This window comes from Plasmodium coatneyi, chromosome 12 (assembly GCF_001680005.1).
Source record: "Plasmodium coatneyi strain Hackeri chromosome 12, complete sequence".
Classification (NCBI taxonomy): domain Eukaryota; phylum Apicomplexa; class Aconoidasida; order Haemosporida; family Plasmodiidae; genus Plasmodium; species Plasmodium coatneyi.
The window spans coordinates 1,408,417-1,422,351 of NC_033567.1; the positions used below are offsets into that span (position 1 = coordinate 1,408,417).

The window sequence follows — 13,935 nt, forward strand, 5'->3', positions numbered from 1 at the left end:
ACCCACGGCGTAATGCATAAACACTTGAACCCTTTTAAATAATCATTGCAATTGTGCCAAATAATTGAGAAAAAAAAAAGAATTACAAATTAGGGATGTGGGACTGATAAATAGTTGTGACACAATTGCACATGTTCAGCAAATTGACAGATAAGGAGGCGAATAAATACACACACTACATTGTGAAATGTGCAACAGGTTCGATGTAGACAAAAAAATGAATCAGTTGGGGGGGGAGCCCAACTGGTTGGTAACAAATAATTGGAAGGTGCCCCATCTGTACCCCCATCGTGGGAGGGAATATGCCAAGTGTGGTGTTGCTACTTTTTAGGCGCACCCCGGTAAAGCTCATACCTGCGGACGCACGTATCGAAATTATCGATAGGCAAACTGCACTGCTCAAAGTCATATTTGAGCATCTCATAAATAAGTTGAAAGAAGGAATACGTCGGAGCCCACTTGAGCACTTCACGCGCCTTAGAAGAGTCTCCATGCAAATGGAAGACATCACACTCTCGATAATATTTGGCGTCTTTTTTAATAAGTACGCGATCGTGTTGGTCGACCCCAACCTCTTGAATGCCTGTTCCTTTCCATTTTAAAAAAATCCCAACGAAGGAAAAAGAAATTTCGCAAAATTCCTTCACCGTATGTTTTTCATTTGAGCTTATAACAAAGTCGTTAGGCTCATCCTGTTGTAGCATTAAATACATAGCACGGACATAATCCTTTGCATGTCCCCAATCTCGGTAGGTAGATATATCCCCTAAAACTATGGCGTCCTGCTCATTTTTGCAGATATTTGCTAACCCCCTGGTAATTTTCCTAGTTACAAAAGTTTCCCCTCTCCTTGGACTTTCATGATTGAAGAGAATGCCATTCACACAGAACATTTGATACGACTTTCTGTAACATATGGTTATGTAATGAGCATACAATTTTGCAATTGCATAAGGGGACACAGGATTAAATGGAGTGCTTTCATTTTGTATATCCTCACTGCAGCATCCATACAACTCAGACGTAGAAGCATTATAAAATTTTACATTAGGTAGGTTAGAAATTTTGATCCCTTCCAATATGCGTAAAGTTCCTACTGCGGTCGTTTCGGCTGTGTAGACGGGCAATTCGAAACTTACCTTTACATGACTCTGTGCAGCTAAATTGTAAATTTCTTTTGGCTTTATTTTATTTATCAATTTGCAAATGCTGCTACTGTCTAGGACATCTCCATAATGCAAAGTTAGCTGGTCAAAAATGTGATCTATTCTTTTGGTGTTAAAGGAGCTGCACCTGCGGATCACCCCATGTACGGTGTACCCCTTCTCGAGTAACAACTCACTCAGGTATGAGCCATCCTGCCCGGTGATGCCAAAAATCAGGGCGACGTTCATTCTGAGGTGGGCCAACACACAGGTGGAAAAATTGCCGCAAAGCTTTTTTGTGCGTCGCGGACCGCTCTAATGACAAACGTGTAGTTCATAAAAACATCAAGACGGTGCGCACAAAATAATACACGCAAAATGCACATTTGCTAATTTTTCACTTTTGCAAAGAGACTCTCCTGTTTTGTGTGAACTGCTGGGCGTCCTGTACATATCGCATGGTGTACACCTTCGAAGGGACAACAAAAAGTGAAGCACAAAAGAATTGTTATTCCGATGGGTAAATGAAATAATCTTTTGTGCGTCCTATTTTTTTTTTTTTGCACTACATAACTGAACAAACACTTCCCGCAGGTGTTTCCTCTATATTGCAACGCGTGGGCAAAAATTCGTTGCACAGTAGGCAGGCACAGTAAGAAGAACAGTGTTACGCAAATATGTGTGGAAAGGGGACGGTGGGACAGGAATGCTCATGGCAAAGCAAGCATGCAACTAAGCACAAAAAAAAAAACAATATATATTTATTTATATATATTTGTGCATGCAAGCACACTGCCGTTTTATCGAGCAACATACACGCACCTATCGTTTCTTCTTCGACTTGGTTCCCCGCTGGAGGAAATACCTCTTCCAGGTGCACGCCTGAAAAGCAAGAAGCCATTCGTCATTTTATTTAATTTTTTTTTTTTTTCCTATTCATTCGTTTTATTCATTTTTTTTTTTTAACCCCTCCGCAATGACAATCAAATAGAGAGCTATTCTTGCGAAGCGCGCTGCGGAATTTTTTTTTTTTCGTCGCAGCGGCAACAGTTAGTAGACTAACTTTTTTTTTACCATTCGTTTGTTTGGCCATTTGTCCTTATTTTGAGGGAGATCCCTTCTTTGAGGAGTTTCCCCCATTTTGAAGCGTTTCTTTTTTTTTCTTTTTTTCCTTTTCCCCCCCCCTCTTCCGCCTTCTTTGTTGCCCCCCACGTGATACACTATGGTATAACATGTTCGTTGAATTCCTCCTTTGCCTCCTCACATGGTGTTACGTTCATCGCTGCAAAGGTCTACAAATCAGTAAATATAAAAATCAAAGTTCCTTTTTAAACAATTTGCAAGCAGCTAATATCGCGCGTGGTTATCATGTCTACCATTTGAGGAAGGCAACATTCGGGGGCAGTGCCCCATTGCGTGTTGGGAGTGGGAGGCGGGGTCAGGCGCTGCTAGGTGGGCGCAGCGAGAGAGCCCAGCATTGGCATGAAGATGACGATGATCACGACGACGAAGACGTCGACGAGGTAGATGAAGAAGATGAAGGAGATGAAGGAGAAGATGATGAGGACGACGTAACCCGCGGGGAGCGCCTTGCGGCGTACGAGAAACTCCTGAACGCAGAGGGAGACGAAGAGGACCGGATGCTGTCCCCGAAATACAACATGAACATTTACAACATCCTGGAGAAGCACTACGAGCAGAAGGAAGAAAATAAAGTGATCCTAACGGTCCAAAATTTGAACTACGAAATTGGTAGCAAGAAACTTATGACCAATTTGAATTTTCAGGTGAACAAGTCGGAGTGTGTCGGACTTATAGGCAACAATGGTTGTGGAAAGACGTCCCTCTTAAACCTAATTTTCGACCATTCAGATAACAGCAACAAAAGTATAATAATAAATAACAAAGTTGCCAATGAAGGGGTGACAAATTTTACCCTAACTGAGGAGAACATGCACGCCATGGTGAAGAAAAATAAATTCGACTTTCTGTATAAAATTTTACACCACATGAAAATGAATTCTCTCCAACTGTCCCAACTTCCATCGATTATAAAAAATAGAGATGTCTCCTATTTTGAAAAGATTAATAAAAAAAAAAGTGGCAACAACAATGATCTTTTTTTTAAAAACGGAATTTTTTATTTCAAGCAGAATATTCACCTTTTGGAAAAGAACAATTTGACGGTGTTTGAAAAAGTACTGAAATTTTATCAACCCGTTTTAGACAAATATGAGGTGTTAAATTATATCGAAGGGCAGATCAGTTTGTACAAAAATTTGGACGCCGTCGAAAAGTCCAGTCGGTGTGTAACTGAGAAGGATAGTGAGAAATACCCTCAGGGTGATAGCCCAAATGGGAAAAACGTCCCTCTAAGGCGGGGAAGTTACATCACGAAAAAACATGCTAACAATGTCGAATGCGTAGAAACAGAACCGGGTGGAGAACCAACCAACGAGCAGGCACAACCATTCGGAGAATCCTTCGCCAAATCGAAACTCTTCCAAATGGTGCTCAAACTGTACATGCACGAAAAGGAACATGTATTCAAAGAGATAAACCAAGTAAAAATGAATTTCCATAAGTACCTGAACATTTTAAATTTAAAAAATTTGCTCCATGTGAAGCTAAGCAATTTAAGCAACGGCTACATTATCCGAGTGTACCTCCTGCTTCTCCTGCTCAGTAATGCCAAACTGCTGCTAATAGATGAAATAAATAACAACCTGGACATTTTTAACATTTTCTTCGTTATGAACATTTTTCACTATTCCCTCAAGTATAAAGAAATAGGTATCGTTTTGGCTAGCCATGATTTCTTCCTAGTGAGTAAATTATGCAATCGAATTTTAGATTTTAACAAAATTTATGGACACGACATCGACTTTAACAATATGGCATTATTGAAAAAGATATGCAGAAGTGGACACCAAGCTATGCACTCTGATGTTGCGCAAGAATTACAAAGGAAAAACGAACACAATTCGAATATTACCTTTTTTAAAGGAAATTACACGCAATACTTACACAGTATGAAGATACTCTTTGACAACAGGAGGAAAAAAAAGGAGGAATTGAAAAAAATTATCGATCAACTAAGTGCTGCCATAAATCAAGTCAAGAAAAAAAAAAAAAAACGAATTCATGCGTCAGTCTTTAAAAAAAAAAGAAGAAGATTTTAAATTATATCAAAATGTGTACTCAACCCTTTTTGATAGTACACTGAATTATCAGTACATGTACTATAATTTGATATACAGCAGGAAGAGTGAGAAGGGGAACGCGAAGGGGGTCCCCAGTGAGGGCGATATACAGGAGGGAAGAGAAAATATTAACCGCGTGGGAAGTGGCACTACTGAGGGGAATTCAAATGGTGATGAGATGGAAGAGAAAGCCGCTCAGCATACCCATGGCAACAACGATGAGCAGACGGAACAACAGGAAGAAGGCGTGGAATCCTTCGTGTACAACAAAATGAAAGACGTAGAGGGTAACATGAACAAGAACATCCTCATCGACATGAGTAAAAAAATAAAAAACAACGAGCTGATAGAAACCGGTGAGAGGTACGCAAAGAACAACGTCTCTCTCTACGAATTCGACAATTTCTCCTTCTACTTTTGGAATAAAAAAAAGAGAAAAAAAAAATACATTTTTAAGAACATGAATCTGAGCATAAACAGCGGAGAAAATGTTCTCCTGTTAGGGAAAAATGGAATTGGAAAATCCACCTTTTTTAAGATACTAACAAATAGGTACAAATTTCAGATGCGGATGGAAGGAGGTAGACATAGAAGAAGCGCATATGCGTACGGAGATAGCGAGGATGAAGAGGAACATCAAGACGGAGGTGTCTACCTGAATGGTGGAGATCCAAGCAATGCAAATCCAACAAAAGACAAAATGGCAAATTTTGAAGGCAACATACACTGCAACTTCGACAACGTTTTACTAACCTACTTTGAGCAAAATATGATTAAAAAATTACACCTAGAAATTAACGAATATTTTAGGTACCTAATTGAGAAGGTGAATTACGAACCAGTTCACTTCGACGACGGGTTGGACGTGGACCGCGTAGACGATATCACTACGGAAAATTATGACGGGGGCGACTTCGACAATGACATCCCTATGCATGCCTCCAAGGAGCACTTCTTTTTCTACGTACTGAACAAAACCAAGCCCTTTTGCAACGAACAGGATGTGACCAACCTTGAGGAGAAAATAAAAGCGCTGCTGAAAATATTCTACATTGATAGCTCCACATGCATGAAAGATAAAAGTGGAGGGGAAAAAGTACGAATACTATTCCTTTCGCTATTTTTAAAAAAATCAAATTTGCTTCTCCTAGACGAAATAAATAACAATTTAGATATTTACTTAAAAAATCTTCTGTTAAATTTTTTAAATTATATTTATCAAGGAAGTTACATTTTGACAACACACGATTTTTACATGATCAAAAATTTGACTAACGTCCACAAAGTTATTTACATTTTTGATTACCAGAATGTTTTTACCTTTTACAATGTGCAGGATTTTATACAGAATTTTTACCACTTCATTTTGCATTCGTTTGATACGCTCCACATGGATAGCACGCGCGAGGGCAAAGCAATCAATGTGGCTAACCAATCAGAGGAAGATAATCCAAATCGAGAAAATTATGACCAAATACTGTACGATAATTACGACTATAAAATTTTGCAATTTTTAAAAACGCAATATGCAAAGGATAGAAATGAAAGAAAAAATATTGAACAAATAACTGATGAGGAGGAGGACGACATTTTCGAAAAAAAAAAAGTCAATAGGAAAAATTTTGGAGGCAAAGGCTCTTCCGGGAAAATAAAAATAAAGAATTGGAAGCGCTGGAAAAAGTGAACTCCAGCCACACTCAAATTAGCCAACAGGGGCACAAGCACAATTAATGAGAATAGGAGGGCATCCCTGATTGCTCAGAGACGTCGCTAATGTTGGGTAACACACATGGAGTGTAGCACCGTTGGGGGTATATTCACTGGGGGATGCGTCGACGTTTTTTCGCGTCTACAAGATAATTGAAGAAGTTGCGCGGAGTGAAGATGCAACTTGTCATGGGTAGTATAACCAGAGGAGTTCTCCAGATATATTCATTAACTGATACACACATAGGGGCATTCAAGTGTATGTCTTCTCATCGGGGCGCGGATGGTGGTGATGTATTATAAGCCGCAAAGTAGATGCCCTCATTTATGCACCTATTTGGGGGGAAGCGTTACGAAGACGCCTTCAGGAATTTCGGGGCAGTTCTTCATTATGACTTCGACAATGTTATGTTCGACATCTCCCTGAGAAGATGAAAAGGGATGAATTGATAAAAATTGAACCACGTGGGAGTAGGGTTCACACAAGAATTACGCACATGGGTACATGCATACATGCGTGGAAAAAAGTGCTCATAATAAATGCCGAACAAGTGAATGCATTTATGCACATACGCATTATACGCGTGGAGGAAGAGATAGATGACGTACCTGTATGTCTATCTGATCGGGGGCCCCATTTGCCCCCTTGATAACGGACGCACCGCATGCATAGAAGCGTGAAAATATTTTTGCCATCTTGTCCAATTTGACATACGTATGTAACCCTACAACAACGGTAACAACTTTTTTTCGTGCCCGCGTGGTTTTTTGTATGGTAATTTTTTGAGTCGCCTAAAGGGGGAGAAAAACAGGAGGGGTGCACATGGGGAGGATGTAAAATGGCCTGCGTGTAGTTGCCAGCAGCAAGTACGATGAAGGGAACACTGTCGACTACATGCAGTCAGATGCGAAATAAATATAAAACGCTCCTTCCCGCGTGGCTGTTCGTGTTTGTATTACATTCTGGGGGGTCTTCTTCGATTGCCGCTTGTTGCTCGTTTCCCCGTCGCCCTTTACAATGTCATAGTTGTACTTCTCCTTGTTCGCCTCCTTACATTGGGTGAAGGAGTTTCCGTACTCGCAGTATTCGTAGGGCATCCCGCACACTGCAGATGGTGAAATAAAAAAAAAGGAAAATTTTAATTTTGCGCATCCTCTTATAGGGGAAAAAAGGAAGAAGCAAAAATGTACATCGCAGGTAATACATATGGAAGCGCAGCTGCATATGTGTGTACACCCCAGTTAGGCGTTCACGTGCACGCAGATTACCTTTACAGTAGTCCACGAGGACGGGCTCACATTTCGCTGCCTTATTTCTCAGGGGACTTTCTGACGCAGCGTTCTGATCCTCCTCATTATTTTCATTTAAATTACTCGAAGCGTCATTTGCATTTTCGTCATCTCGTAAATTGCCCCCATCTTTCTGTTCATCCTTGTAGTCATTTTTAACTTTGCTATTACCCTCTACGTCGTTTTTATTACTTGCACCTTTCGTTCCTCGCTTCTTTTGCTTTTTTTCTTCTTCTTTCTTTTCTTTCATTTTTAAGTACCTCAACTTTCTTTGGGATATTTTTTCCTGCCCAGATTCTTCCCCTTCCTGCTCTTCTTCCTCGGCGTCCGACTTTATTTTCATTTTGTCGAATTCGTTTTGTAGTTCCTCCATTTTGTGGAAAGGGCTTTAAAGGTTAGTCAGTTGGGTGGTCTGTGGGCAGGTCACTTTGTTTGGTGATTCGGCAGTTGCTCGTTGTTAAGTCCGCGGGTGGGATTCTGGTTTTGTTCTCGTCGTCCTTACCGCAGGGAGCTGTAACGCTATGTTTACGACCCGGAATAGAGTTGTGAAAAAAGAGGCATTCACTATTAAAGGCAAATTGATTATATTAACTTTACGATGTTCAAAGGGAAAAAACAGAGGAAGTCAAAATGTTTTGTTCATCATTAAAATGAAACTTCAAGCAGAAGACAAGGGTCCTGTTTGCACGTGGCTACACGCGGGGGCAAGCGCGGTCAGAAGTGGGCAATAAGCGTATGGTGCGGCGTGGTCTATGTGGCAACCCTATATCTATGCATCTGTTTGGTATGTTAGTATTCGTATTCGATCCTTCCATGGAGACCATGCGGGCTCACTAATGTACCCTACTCAGGGCGTTCGCGACTTGGTATCCTTTGCCTGACAATTGGCACGTCTTCATGGTTCGCTTCTCCGACTGCTCCCACTATCGGCGTATGGCTCCGCTGCAACGATGGTGAAATGGTTACAATGTATGTATATAAACGAACAAATTATATGTATACATTTTTTTTTTTTTTTTTTTTTTTCCTTTATACAGAACTCGATGTTCATCCTTTTGACTTATGCTTGGAACGGCAGATGTATAAACATAGTAGGAAGTTGCACAAAGGTGAACACCCCGAGGTGTTACATTTTTCATCTCGTGTTATGTAACTCCGTGCGATTAGGTCATCTTACTTTTTAATTCAGCAAAAATAGTTTGGTTAAACATTTATTCAGAAAAAGCGACGCATTCCTTCAGTCCCCATATTTTTGCAAAGAGCTCAGTTGCTCAATGGTATACATTGCGTAAGCAGTACATTTGTATGATTTTTCTTTTCTTTTCTTTTTTTTTTTTTACTATCTTATACAGACACGAATGAAAGCTTGCAACTGAGCTGAAATAGGTGCAACTTTTTTTTTATGCTTAGCATTTTATTTAGCCCAATTTTTCTTCAGGGCAGAAGGACCAGTCGGGTGAAATTATTCGGCATGTTAAAGGCGGTGCCCTATTTATAACTCAAAGGGAAGTCCCAAAAAGTGCGCACATAAAAGTATACAATTGTTGCCTCTTTACATGTCCCCACTTTTTTTTTTTTTCTTCACTTTATTCCATGTGTTACCCCGCATGTCAAAACATATGTGCTTTCGCTCCTATGGATGATCTAACAGGTGTTTAAAAAAAAAAAAAAAAACAGGCGTGTAATATATATACAATTTTTACAACGCTCAAGTAGTAACATATTTTTTTTGAATAACCTTGAAATTTTGCAAAAAAAAATTATTTTAAGGACAAAATTTCTATACATAAATAAATGTAAAATTATAAATATGGAATTTATAGCACATTTTGACATTTGTAAGGAAAAATGTAAATAACTGTATTTTTTTTTTTTTTTTTTTCTTGTGTGAATCCACGTGCAAGCACTATTTCTATAGGCTGAACTTTTGTGAGAAGAAAAATAAAAGCGCGATGTTGTTAGTAGTAATGCATAGTACGTAAAGCTGCCATGACATTTTGTGAGAGCCCCTTCTTCAACAAATGCGCCAAAGATTAAAATAATATAACGTGTATGTAATAAGCCAGGACATACACGGCGCGCGCAGTATGCACATGTAGATGAATTTATTTAGCCAAAAGTAAACATCTTAACATGTCGTACCTCGTTCTTCTGCAAGCAAAGAATATTTCCCCAACCCCGTACTCCATTTTTACCACTTTGAAGTTAATAAAATTGTATAACCCTTTGGTAGTAATTCTTTTCAAATTTGTCCTCCTGGCCTATAAGAAAAAGTACAACAAGAGAATAATCAAGCTGGTCTTTTCCCTCATGTACGTTTGCGCGTACATGAGTATGTATGTCTTTGTTCGGCCTGACTTGTCCAAGTTTCGAACGCTTAATGGGTACTTAACGAAATACATGCACATTAAATAACTCACGTGGGGGGGAGGGGACGCACTCACGCTGAACAAGTATGCACAAGACATTTATGCGCCCATATATACACGCCGTCATACATATGTAGAAAGAATTTGTTGGACACAAATTACAAAGTTATAAACCTCCCCCCCTGAAAGCTGCTTCACACACGCACACACAACATGAAATTTGAAGAATGCATACAGCTGTTAAGAGAAAAATTTCCACATGTCGATCCCAAACGGATTGAAGACGAAACAAAGTTATATTTGATCAAGAAAGCAGAAACATGCCACCAACAAGAGGAAAGAAATTGCCAAATAGATGACAACTCGGTGGAAGAACTGATCAGGATTTTTTATGCAGAATGTGGGGATAAAAAAGAGGAACATAATTCTTCTAAGCATAGTGCAGTCAGTTCAGAGTCGCGGGTGCATGTGGGCTTGAAAAAGGACCAACCAATCGATACAGCACATGGTAGACCACACCCCAGTAACGCAAAACTCGCGGAAAAGGATCCCACACGATCAAATCAGGCCCATGACCCAGGAATTCGAAACGTTGATAAGTTTAACCGTAGAGGGAAGGACCAATTTTTGAGGGGAACCTCTGAAGGCAGTAGCAATGAGCTAAAGAAAACAGGAACAGGCGGAAAGAAGGGGGCGAAAAAAGCCTCGGGGGTTGATACCACAAATGGTCAGCAAGATGGGAAGGAAAAGAATAATAAAAACGGGGCAGCAAATAAGGTGAAGAATGGGGAGGAAAGTTGTAAAGCCAAGGGAGCCTCAAATAGCCAGACGAGCGACGCAGAAAAGAGGGAAGATTCCTTAACAAACGAAACACAGAAAGAGAAAATCGCTGGAATGTGTGCGTCCCCAGTAGGGAAGGATATTTCCGAAAAGGTCAACACATTGGAAACGCCCAACTCTGCCAACACGCCCAGCGCCACCCTGTTCGAAGTGCTCTTCCGAAAGTCCCTCCTAGAAAACGACAACATAAAACGGAACATATCGTCGAAGAACTTCTACATAATAGGAGAAGACATTCTAGTGAACATTACCATCATCCTGGACCGAGTCATATCCGAGCTGATTAATCATTATAGAGTGAAAAAAATGGTCCCAAGTGAACAGGAACAACATTTCGAAAATTTCTTCAAAGTTCTATACAAATTATTGAGCAATATAAGTTACAATTCGAAGGAGGAAAAATATAAAATTATAAAATTCAGTAACAGTCAAATTAAAACGTCTTTTTTAACAAATTGTGAAATTTTTAATTTAACAAAATTGTTATTTGAGATATTAAATTTTAATACGAGTAGTAACAGGGTGGGTGTTTCCCTTCCGAGTGAAGAGTCCAATGAAAGACCCGAACAAATGGGAGAAGATATCGCGTCATCACCTTACTATGTAGACATGATCTGGAAATTTGAAAACCCCTTTAGCGACAAAGAGTCCATACTGTTCGAATTTGTGCTGACCTCCGTCAATATAATCATGACTATGATAAATAAGAAAGTCCCAAGCATCCGAATGAGTCAGGAAAAAATATTTCCATTGGATGGAAAAACAGAACAAAGACTATCACAACAAAGTGAAATTTCGAAAAAGTACTTTGAAGACCCGAAGAAGTATCTGGAAAAATTATCAAATAATATTTCCCCCATAAATAACAAACTGCTAATTATTAATGAGAAGAACAAACAAGAACAGCAGGCCTTGAGTGACATTCGTAAATTGCACAATGAGAAATATGCCGTACATAAAAATTATGCAAACGGTAGTATTACATGTGGGAAGAACGCACATGGCGCATCCAGCCGAAACAACACATCCGCAGAGGGAACGATGTACAGTTTGAGTGGAAAAAAAATAAATAATTCTACAGATAATCGTTATTGTAGTAACAATGAATTGGGGAATAAAAATAGCTTACAGAAGGGCACCAAAAAGATAAAGCATTTCTTCAAAAATTTATTTAAAAAAGGGTGACACGTTTCAGCCGTTTATTGCGACGGAAGGTTTTTCACCAAGGAACAATGCGTTTTTCGTTTTTCTTTTTTTGTATGCACAATGGTGTACGTATGGACAGACAATATCTGCAGTCATTGCACGTGTTGTGTGCAAAATTTGGTTTTACCTTTTTAGGAAATTGCATTTGGTTTTTTAACGTCAAATAGGGTAATTACGTACATATCGTACTTTCCTTTTTTTTTTTTTTTTTTTTTTTGGCTGTTTATGCTTATGATCTTTTCTATTTAGCTAGCTATATTTCTGCCAATGTTTATGGCTGTCCGAGGAATGGGCCCTTAAGCAGACCTCCTCATATGGTTGTTTTTTCGTCTGTAGTCATATCCGCTAAAACCTTTTCATCTTTGTCCGCACATTCAAATTATCATAACATGGCGACAATTGCGTGAAGAAATGGGAAAAGTTCCTTCAACGTAGGGAGCACTGTCGGTGGTGAGTTTTTAACATCGCAGGGATTGTTTCAAACAAACATATAAACGCATGCGTGTATAAGCGTGCAAAGACGTATATTTGGAAGGTGCAAACGGGGATGATTTCTTCTTCGGGTTGATCTCCCCCGTCTGAGAATTCAAATTGTTTCAGCCATTTTTTATTATAACTTTATTCATGCAAAACGTTTTAACATATAACTAGAGGCTTACATCCACCTCGTATCATATGGGGGAAAGACAATTTCGCTTAAAACAAATGCAAAATAATTGTCATAAGCGGATAGGGAGGGAACTTTCCCCTGTTGTATATGAGCTTTATGAAAGAGTACGCTAATAAAAATGGCAATTCTTACAGTGCTTCGCCATTATATAGATGATTGCCACAAAGGTATTTCGTTTTTACCTACACGATGTGATGAGCCTATGGAATGACGTTATATTATCATGCGAACAGGCGTGCCTACCTACCACTATGTTGTGATGCCTTACTGAGTATGAAAACCCTGGACAGAGTGACCATTAGAGAACCTTCTTTTACATACAGTTAGAATAACCAAATTGGAAGGGGAAAAAAAAAATTCACCTTTTTATGCCTATATAAAGCCATGATAAATACCCACATATTGGGTTAAATTAGTGGCAAACGGGAACCACTTTTTATTATATTTATTCTTTCTTAACCTTGTATTACGAGGTGACAAAATATAAAGAACACGCCAGTCCTGGGAAACTTTATTTTTTATACTCCAAAAAGATTCGACCAATTAGGCGATTATTCCATTAGGCGTGAAAAACGGGTTGGCAAAAAAAAGGGAAGGAAAAATAAGCAGTAAAAAAAGCGGGTAATGGGAGAAAGGGCGAAAAATGGGGGCGCAAATGAACGCTCATCACTCTGCTTTAAAAATGTAAATAATGTAATATGCATATTTTGTACATGCGTTTATTATTCATTCTTGTGCGCATAGGGATATATACATGTATTATATAATAATAACGTAATTCATTGCCTTCTAAATTTTTAAACTTATAAAAGGTGGCTTTGCCCCTTGGCAACTTCCCCGTATTATATTATGTATGTGCTTCTTCTACGCGGCGCTTCCGGGGTGCCTCCATTTCCCGGCCCTGCTTTCGTTCAATGCGCCCTGTACTTAGTAATATAATACGCGGCATGTTCGTATCGCATTATTTTGTATTGTTATGCATAGCACTATACTGCGTCGTGACATCATAGCATCACTACGTACATCGATTCCTGTATGTATACTACGGTAGCACCTACGTTTGTCCTTCGCAGGGTATATTATATGATACTATATTTGCCCGCTCGTAGAATTTAATTATGGGAAAGGAGAAGCGAAAAAAATAATTTCGAACCGGAAAAAAAAACGTTAAAAAAAAAAAACAAAACAGAAAAAAAACCAAAAAAAGCAAACCCCCCCAAAAAAAAAACAAATAAAACAAAACGGAAACAAAACCAAACAAAATAAAAAAAAAGAATTTTCTTTGTGAAAACAGTTAAATTCGTTTTTTACTGCAAATTTTCTGGTATTTTTAAAAGCATTTATGTTTCATTTTTTTGTTACTTTCAAAATATTTTTTAATATTAGTTTCTGATATATATGTATATATGCATACATACGTACTTACATGTACATACTTAATGTTTTGCTGAAGGGAAATGAGTACAAAAGAGTTTACTTAGCGCAAATTTACAGAAATAGGCGCA

At 38.9% G+C, this 13,935-nt stretch overlaps 4 protein-coding genes across 4 annotated transcripts; 2 read left to right on the top strand and 2 right to left on the bottom strand.

The window, feature by feature from the left end:
- Positions 1-320: 320 nt before the first annotated feature.
- On the bottom strand, positions 321-1,394 carry PCOAH_00039830 (GDP-mannose 4; the record flags this gene model as incomplete). The annotated part of the gene is made up of 1 exon (XM_020060771.1): positions 321-1,394. The coding sequence occupies one exon, from the start codon at positions 1,392-1,394 to the stop codon at positions 321-323; it is 1,074 nt and encodes a 357-aa protein (XP_019916663.1).
- A 983-nt stretch (positions 1,395-2,377) lies between these two features.
- On the top strand, positions 2,378-6,032 carry PCOAH_00039840 (Uncharacterized protein; the record flags this gene model as incomplete). The annotated part of the gene is made up of 2 exons (XM_020060772.1): positions 2,378-4,261; positions 4,380-6,032. 2 exons carry the CDS (start codon positions 2,378-2,380, stop codon positions 6,030-6,032), a joined length of 3,537 nt encoding a protein of 1,178 aa, XP_019916711.1.
- Positions 6,033-6,388: 356 nt separating this feature from the next.
- Positions 6,389-7,718, bottom strand: PCOAH_00039850 (Uncharacterized protein; the record flags this gene model as incomplete). Its single annotated transcript, XM_020060773.1, has 4 exons — positions 6,389-6,478; positions 6,665-6,847; positions 7,016-7,161; positions 7,325-7,718. 4 exons carry the CDS (start codon positions 7,716-7,718, stop codon positions 6,389-6,391), a joined length of 813 nt encoding a protein of 270 aa, XP_019917001.1.
- A 2,209-nt stretch (positions 7,719-9,927) lies between these two features.
- PCOAH_00039860 (Uncharacterized protein) lies at positions 9,928-11,739 on the top strand (the record flags this gene model as incomplete). Its single annotated transcript, XM_020060774.1, has 1 exon — positions 9,928-11,739. The coding sequence occupies one exon, from the start codon at positions 9,928-9,930 to the stop codon at positions 11,737-11,739; it is 1,812 nt and encodes a 603-aa protein (XP_019916245.1).
- Between the last annotated feature and the right edge of the window lie 2,196 nt (positions 11,740-13,935).